The sequence below is a fragment of the Sparus aurata genome, chromosome 16, assembly GCF_900880675.1.
Source record: "Sparus aurata chromosome 16, fSpaAur1.1, whole genome shotgun sequence".
Taxonomy (NCBI): domain Eukaryota; kingdom Metazoa; phylum Chordata; class Actinopteri; order Spariformes; family Sparidae; genus Sparus; species Sparus aurata.
The window spans coordinates 5,024,153-5,041,613 of record NC_044202.1 but is presented as its reverse complement, the minus strand read 5'-3'; the positions used below and the strand labels follow the sequence as shown (position 1 = coordinate 5,041,613).

Below are 17,461 nucleotides of genomic sequence, written 5' to 3'. Positions count from 1 at the left end.
TTAGCTCAGTCCACTATGGTCTCATTTGTCAGTGAAACGAGCTTGAAGAAGACACGTGACGTCCAATTTAACCTCAGTGGGAAGAGAAACAGAAAACAGTGTCTTTGAATGGGGACTCTGCATCAGTAGAAAATAGTCTTAATCTTTCCTGGGAAAGCGGCCCAACAGCCTCAAGTGGATGCTGTAACCTAATCTGACCAGAACAGGTGTCTGGAATAGATGCACGAGGAGCCTTTTGGAATTAACTCTGTAGTTGTTCACCAGCCGAGGACTCACATGCCAGAATGAGGCCTCGCCGAGGGCTCGTTAGGTAAGTCACAGTATGAGGCTAAACATTCTGGGTAAACTGCCATACTGTGCCACTGTCCCGGCCAGCCAGGCCAAACGGTCCCCATGGTGACAGCTAATGCGTCCAGCGCTCCGGGCAACGCGCCAATTGCGGCCCGTCGGCCAGTTGGCATCGGGGGACGGCGAGCGCGGGATGCCAGCGTATCAGCACGCCGAGGAATTTCCACAATGTTCCCACCGTCTGCAGAAAATGCTCTGCGTCAGTAGCGCTGGAAATCGGCGCGGATGATGCAGGAGAGACAAAGCTGTTTTTGTGACGGCGTCGACGCGGAAGGCAGCTCCAGGGGTGGATGCTCCCCTGACCTTTGACCCTAACTTTAACATCAGACAACTTTATGTTTTTGATGGCGAGACTTAGCCGCTTTAAATATAAATGTATGGATATAAATGCTCCTGCCACCACTGTTCAAATGATAAACAGCTAGGATGGATGTGCCTGACCGAGAACTTCTTTAAAGAGTGCTGCCTCTGTATTATTGATGACCGGTGTGTGATGATACGTTCTCTAAATGACAAGTAAACTGACTTTACATATAAAAACAGAGGAGAATCCTTCAAATTCCCTACCGTAAAACTGTTCTGTAGCCATTTATTATTATTATACTGGTTTGTCTGCTAAAAAAAATATATAAAAACTGGAGCTCCCTCTTTTCATTGGTGCAGATTTCCTGCAGCTTTGTACCAACACGTGTTATTTGTACATGTGAAGGAGGGTTAACTGTTCTCTTCTCTTTACTGGACACACCCGTATTTTGACTGACACCACCACCGCAACCACAAAGTGCCATTCTGTGGTCCGCGCCGGCTCACACAGCCGACTTTGAGAATCTGCATGTCGAGACAATAAAAGAAAAAGAACATTTTAAGTTTCATTATTTATTAAAAAACAAAATCTGAATCGAATAACCTTGCATAACACACATATGCATGTGAAGGACAGAAAAAAAAAAAAAAAGCCAGTCACCCAACATACTCCCTATAGACATAAAGGGATTTTTTTTTCCAGAACGAATGTTACTACGTTGTTCCCTCTTGGTTTCGTCTCTGCGAGCGTGAGCGCAGCTACGACGGAGCGATCGGTGCAGCTCGTCCTCCGCCGTCAGCTCAGGAGCGTGGGTTCATACGCGTCTCGATTGTTTGTACATAATCGTCTTGATTTGAACTTTTTTTTGGTTTGAGTTTAACTTGACTAAAAAAAGCCAGTTTCCGCTAATAACGCTTCATAACTTGTTCCAAAAATCTTCACAAATTCAAGTATCAAATCAAACTAAATCTACAACTCCCTCACTCACCACGATTTAATGTTTACCTCAATACACACACGGAGAATTTCTGTCAAAAGTTTTGTTTGTTTTCAGCGTTTTTTTCCCGGATTTTCTCTTCTTTTTTTTTTGTGTAAGACCCTGTTGACATTTACCCCCCATGATTCAAAAAGTACAAAGTTTCTCATCTGCATATCTTGGAAAAAAAAAGGAAAAAAAACCACACAAGTTATCTGTGTTTCGTCGAAATAATGTGTTGGTTTTTTTTTGATGTAGCATAGTTCCAGACAGCACCAGGCGAGCGTCATGAGGGCAGCTATAGCCTAAAGGTTCAGAGTTTGTGACCACATGATCACAGGTTACAATCCCTGGACAAGGTTGAAAAATAAAAGAAAATCTCAGTCAGGAAGGAGAATGAAAAGCACATTTCTGTCCCACAATAACAACATCAACTACTACTACTGAAATGCCCTTGAGCAAGGCACTGAACCTCCGACTGCTCCAGCAGAACTGCTCAGTGGCTGACAGTACGTGACTGACACGGCAGGCAAGTCTCAGGTGTGTGTGTGTCAGTGTGTGTGTGTGTGTGTGTCTGTGTGTGTGTGTGTGTGTGTGAACTTTCCTCCCACTGCAGACTCTGAATTCAAATGTGATTTTAGGGCAGAAATCATGGTGAAATATCTGACGAGTCAGTGTCACAATAATACTTATATTTCAAATCTAAAACACAATAAATCTTCCACTTTGTTCCCCCCCCCCCCCCTCGTGAGAAAGATTTCAAGCGTGAATCTTTCGGGGGGAGCGACTCGCTCCGGCGCCGGAGATTTGGTTTCCGTGTGTCAAAAGTGGGGGAAGAAAAAAAAAAAAACACATTTTAAACCATTCTTAACAGCGGTGAGGAAAGCACGTCTGGTGACCGACAGCTCAAACACAATCAAACTACACATTTACCAATCTATTATCAATATCATCGTAGAGTGTCCAGTTTGATGAAGGCTTTTTTTTTTAAATCGTGGGTCGAGTTTGGGGTGGAGGGGGTGGTGGCAGCTCACGAGTCGGAAAATGACGATCAAAGTCTTTGAAGGGAGACTTGATAATAAAAAAAAACTGCCTCCCTTTGCTCGACAGCTACCGCTAAGGTGTCCCTGAGCAAGGCACCTACTGTAGAGCCCCGGTTGTAGAAGAGCGTGGTCGCGCTGAATGCGAGTGAGTGGCTGTGACGCAGGGCGCTGCTGTAAAGGAGCAGACGAGCTTTTTAGAAAGCCTCCCTGGATAAATAACGGCAACAAAATAAAAAATCCCCACTAATTTCTCTTTACGGAGCCGGAGATCGATGAAGATGAGCTCCCAGGTTGAGCGAGAAATGTCGCTTCTTGGTTATAAACAGAATTAAAATATTTAAGAACAGCTGTCGTGGGGGGGGGATGCCCTCCCGTGGCGTCGGAAAAGAAAGGCAGAACAAAAACAACTTGTGTCCCGTCGTCGTGAGTTCTTAGAAGGGGATGTCGGGGCGGGAGGGGCCCCTGCATCGCCCTTTGTTCCCCCCCGGCTGTAAAGGGACCGCTCTGGTGTTGTTGGCCGGAGGGCTATGTGGGTGAGGGTTATCAGGGCAGCGTCCTGCTAAATGTAGAACTGGTGTAGCGCCAGCTTGTCCATGAAGGGCTGTACCAAGTTATCTGTGGCGAAGTAGAAGACCAGGCCGAAGAAAATGGAGATGGGCAGAGCGGGGAGCGCTTTCTTGAAGATGGCGAGGAGGAGCAGGGTCAGACACAGGCCCTGCGGGGGCAGAGACAAACACAAAGGAAACAGCACTTTAAAAAAGAAAAGTGTGTACCAAACATTTCAGCTCTGGAGGGGGAAAAAAACACAGGCTGTTATAAAATCAAGTGGTTCACATAAAGTGGGGTTTGATGCTGCGCTGAGAGACAGGGACGAGGGCTGCGGTGACTCGAGCTTGACACCAAAATAAGCAGCCGTGGTCACTCACGATGAGGATGGCCACGAAGCAGGCGAGCGTGGTGTTCCAGTCGCCGCTGGCTGTGGCCGAGGCCTTTCCCACCAGCATGCTGTAGAAGATGAAGTCTCCGAGGCCGAGCTTGACGCCCCCTGAAAAACACAGGAGGACACCACATTCAGGGTGGAGTCAATTCAAACACGAGATCGGCTTCGGCCCCACGCCCTCCAACCCCCGTGGAAATCCTTTCTCGACTGTAATTACTGTACAAACAAGAGCGCAGACCCCATATTTACTGCAGCCTTATGTTAAAAAGAGCACTGGCCCCCTGAATGGTACGGACATGAAACCTAGCAATTGCCATGAATAATCGCTTCCTAATCTGCTCCGACTAAAAACAGTCTGGAGCCAAACATGTAGGTCGCGTTCGCATACGCACTAATTTTCACAGAGAAGGGAACACATAAAAACATTCCCAAAATGTTTTTATGTGTTCGGAGAAGAAGGAGCTGAAAGATGATGATTACACACTGAGGGGAGGCAGTCAGACAATCTGGGGATTCACAAGGTTGAATTACAGAGCTCGGCTTCGTATTAGGCCTGGGAGGTAATCTAAAACGATTATAATGAGGTCTACAAAGCGGGTTCTTTCCAAGAAACACAGCAGCTCCCATTCAGAGAATAAAAACATTAAAGCTGCTATAACCCATATTTAGATATTAACAATGGATCAAATGATGAGTCGTGACAAACCCAGATAATTGTCTGCCGTTTCCCTCAGCTCAGAGAGAATTTTAGCATTTTAGCTCATTGTTTTGGTTGTAAGACTTACACCAGGGCTGCAACTAGCGGTTGTTTTCATTATCGTGTAAATCACTTGTGTCACAAACTGTGTTAGACTCCCTCTCGAGAGATCAAGTTAGCAGACCGCTAATTTACGGAGTTTTATCAACCTCAGAAACGACCGCACGACAACAATACACTGCAGTAAATGGATCCAAATATAAACCGCCACCAAAAAGCCACAAACAATGCTCAGAACAGCACCAAACTTCAGCAACAGTACAAATAGGGTCTCAGCACATAGTCCGGGGCATCTAACCTCCGCTATCTTAGCTGGATTTCTATTGTGAAGCTAAAAACAGATTTCAACTCTCCTCCATCAGCTTCCGGGTCGGGGAAGTCCCGACGCGACGATTACCGAGTGCGGTTAGAAATGCTCAATTCCGTTCTTTTCCCTGTCCGCTCTCGATAATAACTGTTATAAACTGGCAGGTAAGACACATATGAACTTTGATTGCTTTTCCATGGAGTCATAATCATACATTTTCATCCATGAGCCGCGGAACTCTACTGCACTCGGTAATCGACTCGTCGGGACTTCCCGTCAACAGGAAGCTGCTCCAGAAGAGTGGTAAATTTAGTCAGCTTTTCAGTAGGAATCCAGCTAAGCTAGCGGAGGTTAGATGCCCCGGACTATGTGCTGAGACCCTATTTGTACTGTTGCTGAAGTTTGGTGCTGTTCTGAGCATTATTTGTGGCTTTTTGGTGGCGGTTTATATTTGGATCCATTTACTGCAGTGTATTGTTGTCGTGCGGTCGTTTCTGAGGTTGATAAAACTCTGTAAATTAGCGGCCTGCTAATTTGATCTCTCGAGAGGGAGTCTAACACAGTTTCACGGTGTGTTAGACGATGGATTAAATTTACACCCGAATATCCCTTTAATTTGTCCGACCAAATAAAGATATTGCTGACAGTCAATGGCCCCAAAATAAATTAATTCTCCTTTTATTGGTTACAAATGTTTAAGCATGTTCTTATTAATCTGCTGTGGATAAAACTGTATTAAAATAAAAACCCATGTGGAACAAAATGGCTTCCATTGCCAAATAATAATCCAAACCCTTTCAAACAGACAGACGTGTGCCTCGTTCTGCGCCAAGCTTTTTAATAAGTCATACGATGGATTAATTTTTCATTATTCACTGAACGCTGTCAGGAAGGAGAGGATGCATCTTGCAGAGCTGCTGCTGTTGACTGTAATCTAGCTGAATAGACGGCCCGATCGATTGAAATCAGATCAACGGAGAGGATTCAATCGATCTAATAGATCTTCTTCTGTCATAACGTGAAACCTGAAGAAATATTTAAGCTGCAAACTGTATATTCTTCTGTCAGCACTCACTCTCTTCGTCGTCGTCTTCAACAGGAGGCCGAGCGGACGGCATCTCCTGGACCTCCCTTCTGGTCTGCTCGGTGGACTGGATCGGCCCCAGCTGGTGCTGCTGCTGGTTGACCCAGTTGGGGCTGAAGCCCCCGTCGTCCTGCGGCACAGCGGTGGCAGCCGGAGACGATGAGGCTGCAGACGAGTGATAACAGTCAGACAAAACAACAAGCGCGCTGTTCGAAAGGTGACCACCAGAATAAACCTCACTCAATCACTCTGCCCAAACGTTTAAAAACGCCCCGCTCACCTTCTTGAGCCTGCTGTTGAGGTGGCGTTGCTTCTGTCGAGTTCCTTTTTGGCCTGTCCGTGTCGGCCATGTTGACGAGCCACACCATTGTAGCTGGGGAAGAAAAAGTGAGAGAGTCAAGATTTGTTAAAGCAGAAATCAAGATAAAAATAATGTAACAAATGTTAGCTTCTGTGTGTTTTGAAACATTAAGCATCACGTAGCACCGCCTCTGTTTTCTCATGATAAATGAGTGAAATTCTTACAAGAGTAGATGAGAGCTGGAAAGATGGGCTCGTTCCTCTCCTGAGCCGTCTCCACCAGGATCCTCAGCGGGCCTTTGGGACAGAGCACCGCTAACAGATCTGAGAGAGGAAAGAGTCCAGACAAGTGATGTTAGACTCCAAACAGAGGACTCTGTGAGAGACCCAAAAACAGCAGCCTGATGTGACATCTGTGATAACAAGAGGCAGCGACTGAAGTGAAAACACACAGTTTCTGTGTCTGGCAGAGTGGAGTCAGTGGAAAGGTTTGATCACCCCTCAAAAGAATACCCAGCCCAGTAACAATCCCAAATGTTCTATGAAATGAGTGCACTGAATCCGAGTATGCCAGAATAACTTCAGACTGAGATCCACGAAAAAGGAAAAGGAACTTCATAGAAAAAAGACGTGTCAGAAAACACACGAACTAGAGACTCTTTGTCCTTGATGCCCAGCGTGCAGTCAAAACAGCTCAGAAGCTTTGGATAACACAAAACCCTCGATTGTGCTGGATTTACACAGCGTGGCAGGATCTGAATCTCTGGAACCTTAACGGTCATCATACTGACCAAGAATTGTATTTTTTGGAAAGTACAGCAATTATTTACTACTCCTTGATAGGAAAAATCCAGAATGCCCCTGTTGCCAATACCTGATTTGTCTAAACTCAAAAACTATTAACTATAAATTGTAAATGATCCGTTTATATATTTTGAATATTTAAGCAATCATCTCTACCCTCTGACAATCACCAAGGAAGGAACCAACACGTAATTTCACTGCTGTGGCTCAATTTTGTTTTTGACTTCCATTTCTCACAGAAAACACACATTTCCTTTAATTGTTTGTGTAAAGATTTTGAGACACATTCTTCCTTTTAGCCCACACAATGAAGACTAAATAAAAACGTCCATAATTTTCCCTTAGAAGTCCACAAAGCAAAAGAGAGAGTGTGATGCTTTACCGTAGACAGATATGACGGCTAATATGAGCCAGGCGGTCCATTCTGGCAGGTACTTGATGAAAACCAGGGCCATGAGGGCGCTGATCATGATGAGGTAGGCCTGCTGGAGCCGCAGCGGTCCTTTCCAGTGAATACACATCATGCCCACCACTCCGAAGTTCCAAATTATTATCGCCAGGGTGAAATAGTCCATGGCCACGTTGTAGGTCTTGAAAACCTCCCTGTTGGACGGAGCAGAGACATGACTGAATGCATCCATCGCTGCGAAGAATGTGCCAGCGTGACGTCCACGAGCATGTGTGGAAACGTTGCGAAAATGAAATATAATGTCAGGGTGGGGGCTCACTTGAGGTAGATGTAGGAGAAGAAGAAGAGCAGGAGGAGGGAGGAGAGGAAGAGCCATCCTTGGATCACCTGTGGGAGAATAAACCAGAGTCATCAGATCAGTGATCGTTTTAAACCGCAAGACCGAGAGAGTTTAGACAAAGTTAAAAACAATCCTTTGTACGGATGAGCTCAGTCCTGACTGTTTACATCACTAAACACACAAAGCCAAACTCCCATTATTTAAAGCTCATAAGGGTGTTTTCACTTATTTAGCCTGATTAAACCTCCTCTCAGGTCAGCGTAGTGTTCTGTTAACCTTCGTTTGTTACAGAACGACTTAGACGCCTAATACCATTACCGATGTCTCATGACAGTGTGCCAGCACGCTGAAAGAACAGGACAGAACAGAGGGTTGGACCTGGCACACCTAAATGGAATGAAGCCATTTTAATAGCTGGTACACCTGTGCTCGGCAAGTCAAAACGTCCCCTGTGAAAAGAGTTTATTAGTCATCCGTGAGCCCCTCCAGGAGCTCTAATGATTTGGCCGTGTCTACAAACACTCCCTGTTTACTAGATGGTACATTATTATGCATGTGAGTGCACTTGAATACAATGGAATCATCATCATTTTTAGTAACACCTGCGCTTTTATTTCTTTGATAAGTCAAAATGTCTGTCGTGGAAGGCTATTTAAACTCAGTTTAAACAAACACTACTGTGTTATTCAGCTCTAGTCTGCAGTGAAGTGGGACTCCAGCACGTCTGATGTGAGAGTCGCAGCGTGCACCTTGTAGCAGCGGTACTTGTATAGCAGCACCAGCACCAGAGTCATGACGATGATCACAGTGATCATGATGGTGGCGTTCAGGATGGAGTTGAGGGCTCTCTGTCCGACGGTGTCCGTGTCCTCAGGGAACGGCGTGTAGATCCTGTGGGTGACATTACAGAGACACATCTCAGTCAGACAGCAAAGGATAGGATATATAATACATACTGAGGGTAATTTATTTGCCAAAAAAAAGACAAAATAAACAGTTAAAAGTCAAAGATAGATTTGATTGCCAGCACTTTTAGAACCAAATGTCTACCGAGGACAATTTAACTTTAAACACTTTCACTTTCATTCTGAATCCTCGACCCTTCTGATTATTTCCAGGTTTACTTGACAAGATTTTACCCAAAGTAACTATTTCACTTTATCACATTAAATCAGATGTTATTGTGCTTTATCCAACGGAATATATGTTTCCTGACAGCACTCAACAGAAGGATGATAAATTAAAGATGAACACAAGAAAGGTTTCCTGTTTCAAAATGTAGCACCTGTCTCTAAGTACACTTGGCGTCATATATAACCTGGCTGGGTAATTATTAAACAATTTATTAGGGAAATAATGCAGTTAGAATTTCAAGCCGTTTCAAGCAATGTATCCAAAGTCCAACCTTGAAACACTACATCGAAAATTAAGGCATTTTCAAGGATTTCCTGCACCCGTACAAACCCTGCATTACAGCTGGCTGCTCTCAGTGCGAGTGAGCTAATCTTACTGCCATTTCAGAAGGATTAAATTGCTCTGAATGAGAGCTTAAGAAGTAAATGTTAGGTTTATGTGCCCGGAGCCAGTTTCAGACTCTGCCTTAATGATCTTGTGCAATTACACTAATGTCTCGGCATTCAGAGTATGTAGGTATGATATACCGTAAACAGTATATACTGCATTAACTCCACCTAGTGGCACTTTGGCCTTGTTGCATTTCATTCAAACGCCTAATGAGCTTTGGATCCGGTCCCATGTTATTACCGCAATCTGTCCGATAAGAGTTTACGGCACTCACAATCTCTGCCCGTCGTTCTGCGTGTAGAAGCTGACGGACTTTATGGTCGCCACGACAACCACCATGCACAGGGTCACGGGAACAAACAGCATGATGACGTGCTTGGCCCCGTATTTCAAGGTCAGCTCTTCATCCTCGTCCTCCTCGGCCTCCACCACGCGGGCGGGTCGAGCGGCGGGGGGCTGCCCGTTCTGCTCTGGTCCACTGCCATTGCCACTTCCTCTACCGTCTCCTCCACCTCCACCACCATCACCACCTCCTCCTCCTCTGGACCTTGCTCTGGTCACTGTAGCCTCCTGGGGCTGCAGGGTGGGTTCAGGGGCGACATTGGTCTCCTGTTGGTCCTTAGGGCACGAAAAAAAAAATCACTTTACTTTTCAATTGTGCTCGATGCACTGGAACAGCTTAAATAGAATAATACAAACACATTATTCATACGCACAGACATTAAAGATCAAAACTCCGCAAAACATGGAGAAAATAGATCGAGCACAGAGATAACAGCTCGGGGATTTCTCAGAATAAATAAGATCATGCCTGGTTGCTGATCAAATTTTCCATGTAGGCGTGGTCCAACACAGAGACAGACTATGAAACGTTTCGGAAAATCCTAATGGACCAATGAACTTATACATACAGTAAGATAAGGTGTGCAAAGTGACAGTGACCCGTGTGTAATTCGTCTCCACCTTTATCTCCCCATCAATTAATCAATTTATTGTTGCAGCTCAAGTAAACATGATTTGTCAGCTGTGGTGTAAGCACTTCTTGCTTTTGTGAAACGGGCCCCTGGCTCAAAAACAGACTTCTCCCCTATTTCAATCTGTCTAAAAAAAGTCTATTTTTAAAAGTCATGTCAGCATGGGAAACCAGAGATTTCTTGGAAAATCTGAGCTCATATTTTTCCACATAAATACTCACAAATCTATCTTTCTGTCCTCTCTCTTTAGCAGTTCTGTGTCTCAGCTCAACCATAATAATATCAGGGGGAAAAAAAAGCATTTTAGGTGAGGGATTTACTTTGTTTTTATTGGCAAAACTTCCTACAGATTGGACAAACACTGTAGCAAACTGTTATCAAGCCAATCCGTGTTTGCATTGCAGAGCGTATCCGCCACATTTACACTCACTCGACCAGTTCCTCTACGGATTACAACGGCCGTGCTTCCCACTCTGCCTGAGGATCTGTCCCATCAGGACTTATTAAAAGAAAAGCATCCAAAGAAGAAGACGGTGTGAACTTAAACTTTAGGGCTGCCAGGCGAGTCAGGACATGAAGCAATCTCAACAGGTACACAGAAATGAAGCCAGGAGACGTCTCCAGAGACGGTTCCTAGGAGCGAAAGCAGCCGCGGCTCTTAAACAGGCCACTGTAGAAAATGACCTCACTGTGTGCTTGTACAGTACACCTCATTGTTTTCTCAGGCGTGGGAATAAGGTCAATGTTGGTGCAAAGGACACAAAAAAAACAGCAATAAAATATACTGAATTTGAGCTGAAATAACCAGTTACTTAGAGGTGTAACACTGTAGGATTATATCAGAACGTCTTCCAGGCATTCTGGCCTGACTCAGCTGTCTGACCTCACTGATGATCCGGCTGACCGACCATAATATTCTGTTTAAGACAGAAATTGCATGTTTGTAGTTCCCAAGACTTAAGAAATATAGTTGTAATGTACATAAACAGTTGTTACGGGGTAAACAACATATTTGACAGGGCTTAGCATTGTTAAGTGGACTGTGACAGACAGTAAAAGGGGACTTTGACCTCTTGAACATGCCAGGAAAGCCACACCTTTATTTACAGTATAAGCCAAATTCAGACAGCAGAGTAAGCACAGTGGCATTCGCGCTCTTTTAAAGTCGAACATCTGTCCCGATCAGACCATAACCAACCACGATCATAACTTATTTCACCAAAAGCCAAGTTATCAGAGTCAAACTCCTCCACGGTGTGAGCGGCGCCTCAAACTGACTAAGAAACAGATGTCTCTTTCATCACCGACTTGACACGGAAACAGTGGGTTGCACACAGCAAAAACTGTTTGGTAATCATTACCCAATACATCAACACGGACGAACAGAGATAAAGTGCTAGAGCAACTGGGATGCATTCTTTCATACTGACCATGTTGTTTTCGATATCCTCTGCATTGTTCGCCATGGTTGGCTCGGCAGACACTTGTCCTCACATGCAAACCAAATTCTTTTGCCCTGATGAAAGAGAATAGGAGGCAATATTGTGTTAGTGACTCATTTCTATGACAACTGTTGAAATGCAATTTAATCTCAATGTTTCATGTCTGGCTGGACTTTGATTGATAGCTGCTACAGTTGTTTTCTTATTGTTATTTCTGTCTGTCTGGTGTGTATTTAATGTATCTGTATGTTGTGTGATTTAAAGGATATTTAAGTTTTTCCGAGTCTAGCAGCAGAAAATGGGTACATCAGCGAGAACACTGACTCAGACCGAGGTTGTAAAGATAGAAAGTGCGCATTCTATATTCGTAAAGTGAAGCGAAACAGATTTGTGATCTGAAATTAGCTTCACAGTGATTTTTTTTTAAAAACCCAGAGAAAGAGCGTCTCGCTCTGGAGCTTTTTACAGTCAAATGTGTTGTTACAAGAAATTTGATTAATGTTGGATGCAAAACGTGAGGCGAGGTCTGATAGTAATAATCCATGTTAACCTGGCTATTACAGGAGGATAGGCTTGTCTTAATTCCCAGAGATCAACAGATATTTAACCATATAAGATTTGACCACGTCTTATACAAACCTACAAACCTGCAAACCTATATGTCTATTTAAAGGGTCATTAGTCAGCTCTTATTTTGGAATTTCAATAAGAGAAAATCACTGACGTGAATATTTATATTAAGGAAGGCTTGAAAATATCTATACCTACATTATCCTTCTTAAAACATGCAAGCAACTGTACCAATATCGATAAATAAGAATGAATCTGATGTGAAATCATTATCTCCCGTGTAACGTTCACGGTACTGATTAAACGCCGGTAAATAATAAATTATTAACATTTGCTGAAGAGCTGCTGGTTAAAAATGACTATTCGCTATTTTTGCTTGGTAATTACGTAAACGCAAATGTGTGGTAACGCTAATTATCTAATCATCATCATCACCACACACAGAGGCGTTTTATCACAAGCGAGAGGCTAAAATGGCTAGTTAGCCAATAATGTCATAACGGCAGAGCAGGCAGCGGCCGCGCTGGGCGGCTACCGATGCTTAACTTACACCGCTCAGACATAATATAGTTTCTGAGGAGCGGGCTAAAAAGACAGAAACTTACCTACTGGGAACGATAGTTAATTTCCTTGGGTTTTTGATTTGGTGTGCTCTCAAGTAGGTTTAAAACCCGGGCACTTTCTCTTCTTTGTTGTTCCTGTCTTTTCACAGAACTTCCGGTCGCTGGAGTAAACTACTTCCGCTCTCACGCCTTCAGGGAGCGTTCACGATCAAAACATCGTTTTGGATTTATTTAAGGTTTTCTATTAATTCTGTTGACGCTACATTCATTTTAGTGTTCAAATCAATCACACTCGTTTTTGTATGATCGCGACCATCATTTTTGAGCATTTCAATCGACAGCAGGCGAAAAATAACAACAAAATTCCGAATCGTTTAAATCTGAACGAGCACGGGCTTTGGTTTGATCTTCTTCCGGGTCAAAGGTTATATCGCTCGAGAGAAGGCACGGATCCAAGAAAATCGACCGAAACCAACAAAAACCAAATTAAAACATGGTTAGTACGTCATGATACAATGTTTAGTCCATATGTTTTTGCGTATCCATGAAAACACTGACCAGACAAAGCAGTGTGTCGGGTTTAACATCTTTCTTCAGCAGGATAATTATCTAAATAAGGCTGGAAGCTCTTGGCTAACGTTAGCATGAATGTGGGGGACGATTGGTACTTGAGCAGCTGCTGTGAGCCACACTGACAAGCTCAGACAAAAAAAAAAAACAACACATATTCTTCTTACCAAACCTGAAGCAGTTACCAAAATTGTTAGTTAAGGCTACTTTTTTCTCGCTCAAGTCAATGTTCGCTAACGCGGATAGTTTACCGAAAGACACCGCATTAGACTGTGCGTCTGTTTGTTTACTCTTTAATGAATAAAAACGTATTTTAATCTTAATATATGTCGAAGAACTACTACTTTTAGCAACTTTATCGAACAGCTAGACTATTATCTTGCACATGCATATACATGTTAACAGATCGACATATCATAAACGAATAAGGTTAATTGTAATGTCTGTTAACTCTCAGCTTTAATTGCTAATATCCCATTATTAGACCTAATTAAACATGGTAATAGTCGTCCACCATTGGTTAACTCCATGCAGTGTCTTAGTCTGAATGAGTTAGTCTGTACCAACAGCAAAAAACCCTGCAATACTTGCAATTTCTGTTGACTTAACTACAAAAACAGAAGGAAGTCACACGCACACTTAGCGAATATATGTCCACCTGGAATATATCTTCTTCTTTTGTTTAGCTATTTCATTGTTTCAGAGATGATGCTCTTCGAGAAGTATTGCACCTCAGTCTAACAATGTATTTCTTGGTTTTTCAGTCACACACTATCCTGCTGGTGCAGCCCACCAAGAGGCCAGAGGGAAGGACATACGCTGATTATGAATCCGTCAACGAGTGTATGGAAGGTACGCTGATCGTCCTTTTGTGCCCTTCTCTTGCTATGATATCCTTCCTCCTCTTCGGCTCACATGTAGATGGTCTTTCTGTCCATTAGGTCTTTGATGCAAGACCTTTCATTGCAGACATGCTTACGATCTACTTTGAGTCCTTATCTGTAGATAGCTGAGTTTTATCTGTGCATATTCACAGCTGACATACATACAGCTCATGTAATTGCACATTAGGGAATTCTGGGTATTCTGGGTGAGGGAGTATTAGAAAAAAATCCATCTACCAGCTATGTTTATATACAGAATTAATTATTGTATCGTCGTAATGTCTCATTTCTTCTTACACGGTTGTTTTTCACATGTATTGCAAATCAGTGTGATTGAAAGGTGTTAATGTGCAGCTGTAAAGCCAATGAAGGTGAACTAAAAAGCGGTGTCTCGACAACATTTATGAAATGAAAGCACACTATTATGCCATTGTCATCAGGCCCGGTTAGGTTGAGAACCCAAATATTGTTTATTTTAGGGAATAGGGAGATAATTTGTTTACGTTTTGATTGTGTTTTTCTTTACTTCATTCACATGATTGTTTAACAGTGTAATCATGTGATATATCATGATTTCTGTCTCCTGCACAGGTGTGTGTAAGATGTACGAGGAGCATTTAAAGAGGATGAACCCCAACAGCCCGTCGATAACATACGACATCAGCCAGCTGTTTGACTTCATCGATGACCTGGCTGACCTCAGCTGTTTGGTGTAAGTTTGGAGATTTCCATAATATCTAGATAGATACTTTGTTTACAGAATATAGCCTCAAAATATTGCAGTGTTGTTTTTAAGGACATATTGCCCAGCGCTATTTTGGACATTTGAACACAAAATATTCTCTTTTAGCGGTATGAGTGCACCAATAATCAAAATCCTATCCACCAGAATTTAAAGAATTTTGTGTGAAAGCACTTTTCAGAAAATGTCTTCTTGTGATTTAATTCCTTAATTTAAATACAACAATGCAATGAGAAAATAATATTACTTGTTTGTCTTCCTGTTTGCACCTCCATGTGGAGGGTTCAGTGTTCTGTGTGCCATCCTAAACCACTTAGTGAGGGCTTGAAATGCACTTTAAAATCCTCTAACAGCATTTTGATCCTGTAGTACTTCTTACCAGAAGCACACGTGCTGTCAAATGGCAGGAATATCATTGGAATTAAAGTAAGGTATCGCTATGACTGACTGTACTTTTGATAGCTTGGGATGAAATCATGATACGCACAGTGACAAAAGAACTATTAAAATGATTCAATCTACACATTTTATTCAACAGCAAAATATTCACACATTTCTAGATGTGTGACAGGGAAATGGCACACAACACAACACAACAGCGGCATGAGCTCAGTGTTTATCAGTGTCCATGCTGTTTTCCTGCTCATGTCGAGGTTGGCACGTGTGTCCCACAGTTTACCTGTTGATTCACACCCTCCCTCTGCAGAGCTGTGAGTGTGACTTCATGTGGAGTTACTCCACAGTGAGCTGTGTGGTTCAGTTTAGGAAACAGCTTAAATCCATTCAAACTATAAACCCCAGGCAGAGATACAGGTCAACTTGATTATTGTATTGACAGATGTTATTATTTAATACTTTTACAAAATCCATATCAGTGCACATTTGTATTGTTCTGTCTTCTCGTGGTGAAACAGATTAACCACTCCTGGCCCAACAGCCTTTATAAAATCATTTACAACCTGCTATTTTTTTAAGATAAAATGGTCCAGAAGATGTAGAACAAGTCAGGATTCACACCCACATGACTGCAAATATCCAGTTAAAGCAGATGGAACTGCTCTGCCTGAAGCATCATCAATTCAGTGTGGTATTTTAATTAGTTTGGACAGTTCCGAATATGAGGTTCAAGCTCGTGTGTACAAACAACCAGTCCTGAGCACTGCCGGGTGCTTCTCTTGACCTCAAGCAGAGAGCAAAACAAACAGAAGTCGAGAAAAACAGAAAAATCAAATCTGAGTATAATTTTCCCTGCTGCCTCAGGTATCGCGCGGACACACAGACGTACCAGCCGTACAACAAGGACTGGATCAAAGAGAAGATCTACGTGCTGCTCCGCCGTCAGGCCCAGCAGGCAGCGAAGTGAGGCCTCTGAGGAGGTGGAGGGTCGGGTGGGGGGGTGGTGGTGGTGGTGTGGGGGGATCAATATAATTTTTCTTATCAGTAACTTGTGTTCAAACCGCTTTAAGTTGTTTTGAGAAGTTTTTGACAAAGTTTGTAAAGTTTGTTTTTTTTCTCATGGGGGGGAGGAGTGTTTTGTATTGTAATGTTTGACTTATCAATAAAGATTTCCTTTCAAAACAAGAGTTTCTGATTTGAGTTTGTTTTTCTTTTGTTGTCTTTTCTGTCGACGTGTTTGTTGGTTTCCTTCCATCTGACATTTATAGTGTCCTTTTCTATTCCCTGCCATCTTCCTCATTTCTCTCGGTTTCTCTGTTTCTATCTTTTCTGTTCTTTCTCTCTCTTGATCGGTTTGTTCTTGACAGTAAAAAGTGCTGTTGAAACATAACGTTTTTACTTTGTAGTAGCAGCCATAATAACTTTTTACCTTTTTTATTTTGGCCTTTCCCTTTTTCTGTTCATATTTCTCATTTTTCTGTATGTTTTCAATTTTCTCACACAGTCTGCTGTCTTGTCATCACTGCACAAAGTCATTTCCACAGTTTTCAGGTTTTAAGTTTGTTTCCTTTCTGCTCTGTCTTTTATTTTGTCTGTATTTTTACTGTCTTATTCCCTCTTTCTCTGTCCTTTTTCTGAAGCCTCTTCCTTCTTTCCCCCCTCCTCCATCTTGTTCTGTGTACTGTTGCCTGTAAGTGATACTGAGGATGTCAATTTGCTCTGCTGTAATGCACATAGTAATTTCCTCCTCTTTCACTCAATACAGGAGCGAACACGTCGTCTCACAGTATTGATTTTTGTTTTTTTCCTGTTATCTCTGCTTTGGAAGAATATTAACAATTTCCTGGTCTTCAGAAATAGATACTTCAGGGGGAGTTGTATCAAAAAAATGTTTTTTTTACCTCCTTGCTATTTTTGATGATGCTATGGATATCAATTTGCTTTCCAGTTTTTCCTCAGTACACCAACAAATAAATGTTTTATAACTTCCTGGGGAAAATATTTATTTTGCCTGGACTTTTTGGTGGACCAAATAATGAAATTTTATTCTCCTTCACTGCCCTGACATTTCTCTTTTTCCTCCATTCTTTAATCCTTTTGTATGCTTCACTTTTTCTCCCTCTTGGACGGCATCATGTTGACAGTTTCCCCCATTTTCGCTCAGTAGAGTGACAAATAAACAAC

At 42.7% G+C, this 17,461-nt stretch overlaps 2 protein-coding genes across 3 annotated transcripts; one reads left to right on the top strand and one right to left on the bottom strand.

Annotated features, from left to right (window-relative positions):
- Positions 1–1,352: 1,352 nt before the first annotated feature.
- On the bottom strand, positions 1,353–12,874 carry psen1 (presenilin 1). 2 transcript variants are annotated; one of them, XM_030391558.1, is made up of 11 exons: positions 12,728–12,874; positions 11,541–11,626; positions 9,411–9,754; positions 8,362–8,503; positions 7,592–7,659; positions 7,246–7,466; positions 6,285–6,383; positions 6,040–6,132; positions 5,751–5,924; positions 3,598–3,716; positions 1,353–3,386 (listed from the first exon to the last, which is right to left on the bottom strand). In XM_030391558.1, the coding sequence occupies exons 2-11, from the start codon at positions 11,574–11,576 to the stop codon at positions 3,231–3,233; spliced, it is 1,452 nt and encodes a 483-aa protein (XP_030247418.1). In that variant the 5' UTR covers positions 11,577–11,626; positions 12,728–12,874; the 3' UTR covers positions 1,353–3,230. The 2 variants fall into 2 exon arrangements, with proteins under 2 accessions (XP_030247418.1, XP_030247420.1); XM_030391560.1 differs by having other exon boundaries at positions 12,732–12,860.
- A 155-nt stretch (positions 12,875–13,029) lies between these two features.
- On the top strand, positions 13,030–16,464 carry LOC115565908 (enhancer of rudimentary homolog). The gene is made up of 4 exons (XM_030391561.1): positions 13,030–13,181; positions 14,020–14,107; positions 14,731–14,851; positions 16,142–16,464. The coding sequence occupies exons 1-4, from the start codon at positions 13,179–13,181 to the stop codon at positions 16,242–16,244; spliced, it is 315 nt and encodes a 104-aa protein (XP_030247421.1). The 5' UTR covers positions 13,030–13,178; the 3' UTR covers positions 16,245–16,464.
- The last annotated feature ends 997 nt before the right edge of the window (positions 16,465–17,461 follow it).

Bases quoted from the DNA above. Each gene is read 5' to 3' on its own strand.
- psen1 (XM_030391558.1), bottom strand. From the start codon at position 11,576: ATGGCGAACAATGCAGAGGATATCGAAAACAACATG. The intron at 6,384-7,245 runs GTAAAGCATCAC...TTCCTCTCTCAG, and splicing joins AGCCGTCATATCTGTCTACG to ATCTGTTAGCGGTGCTCTGT. The intron at 5,925-6,039 runs GTGAGCGGGGCG...ACTCGTCTGCAG, and splicing joins TCAACAGCAGGCTCAAGAAG to CCTCATCGTCTCCGGCTGCC.
- LOC115565908 (XM_030391561.1), top strand. The intron at 14,108-14,730 runs GTACGCTGATCG...TCTCCTGCACAG, and splicing joins CGTCAACGAGTGTATGGAAG to GTGTGTGTAAGATGTACGAG. The intron at 14,852-16,141 runs GTAAGTTTGGAG...CTGCTGCCTCAG, and splicing joins GCTGACCTCAGCTGTTTGGT to GTATCGCGCGGACACACAGA.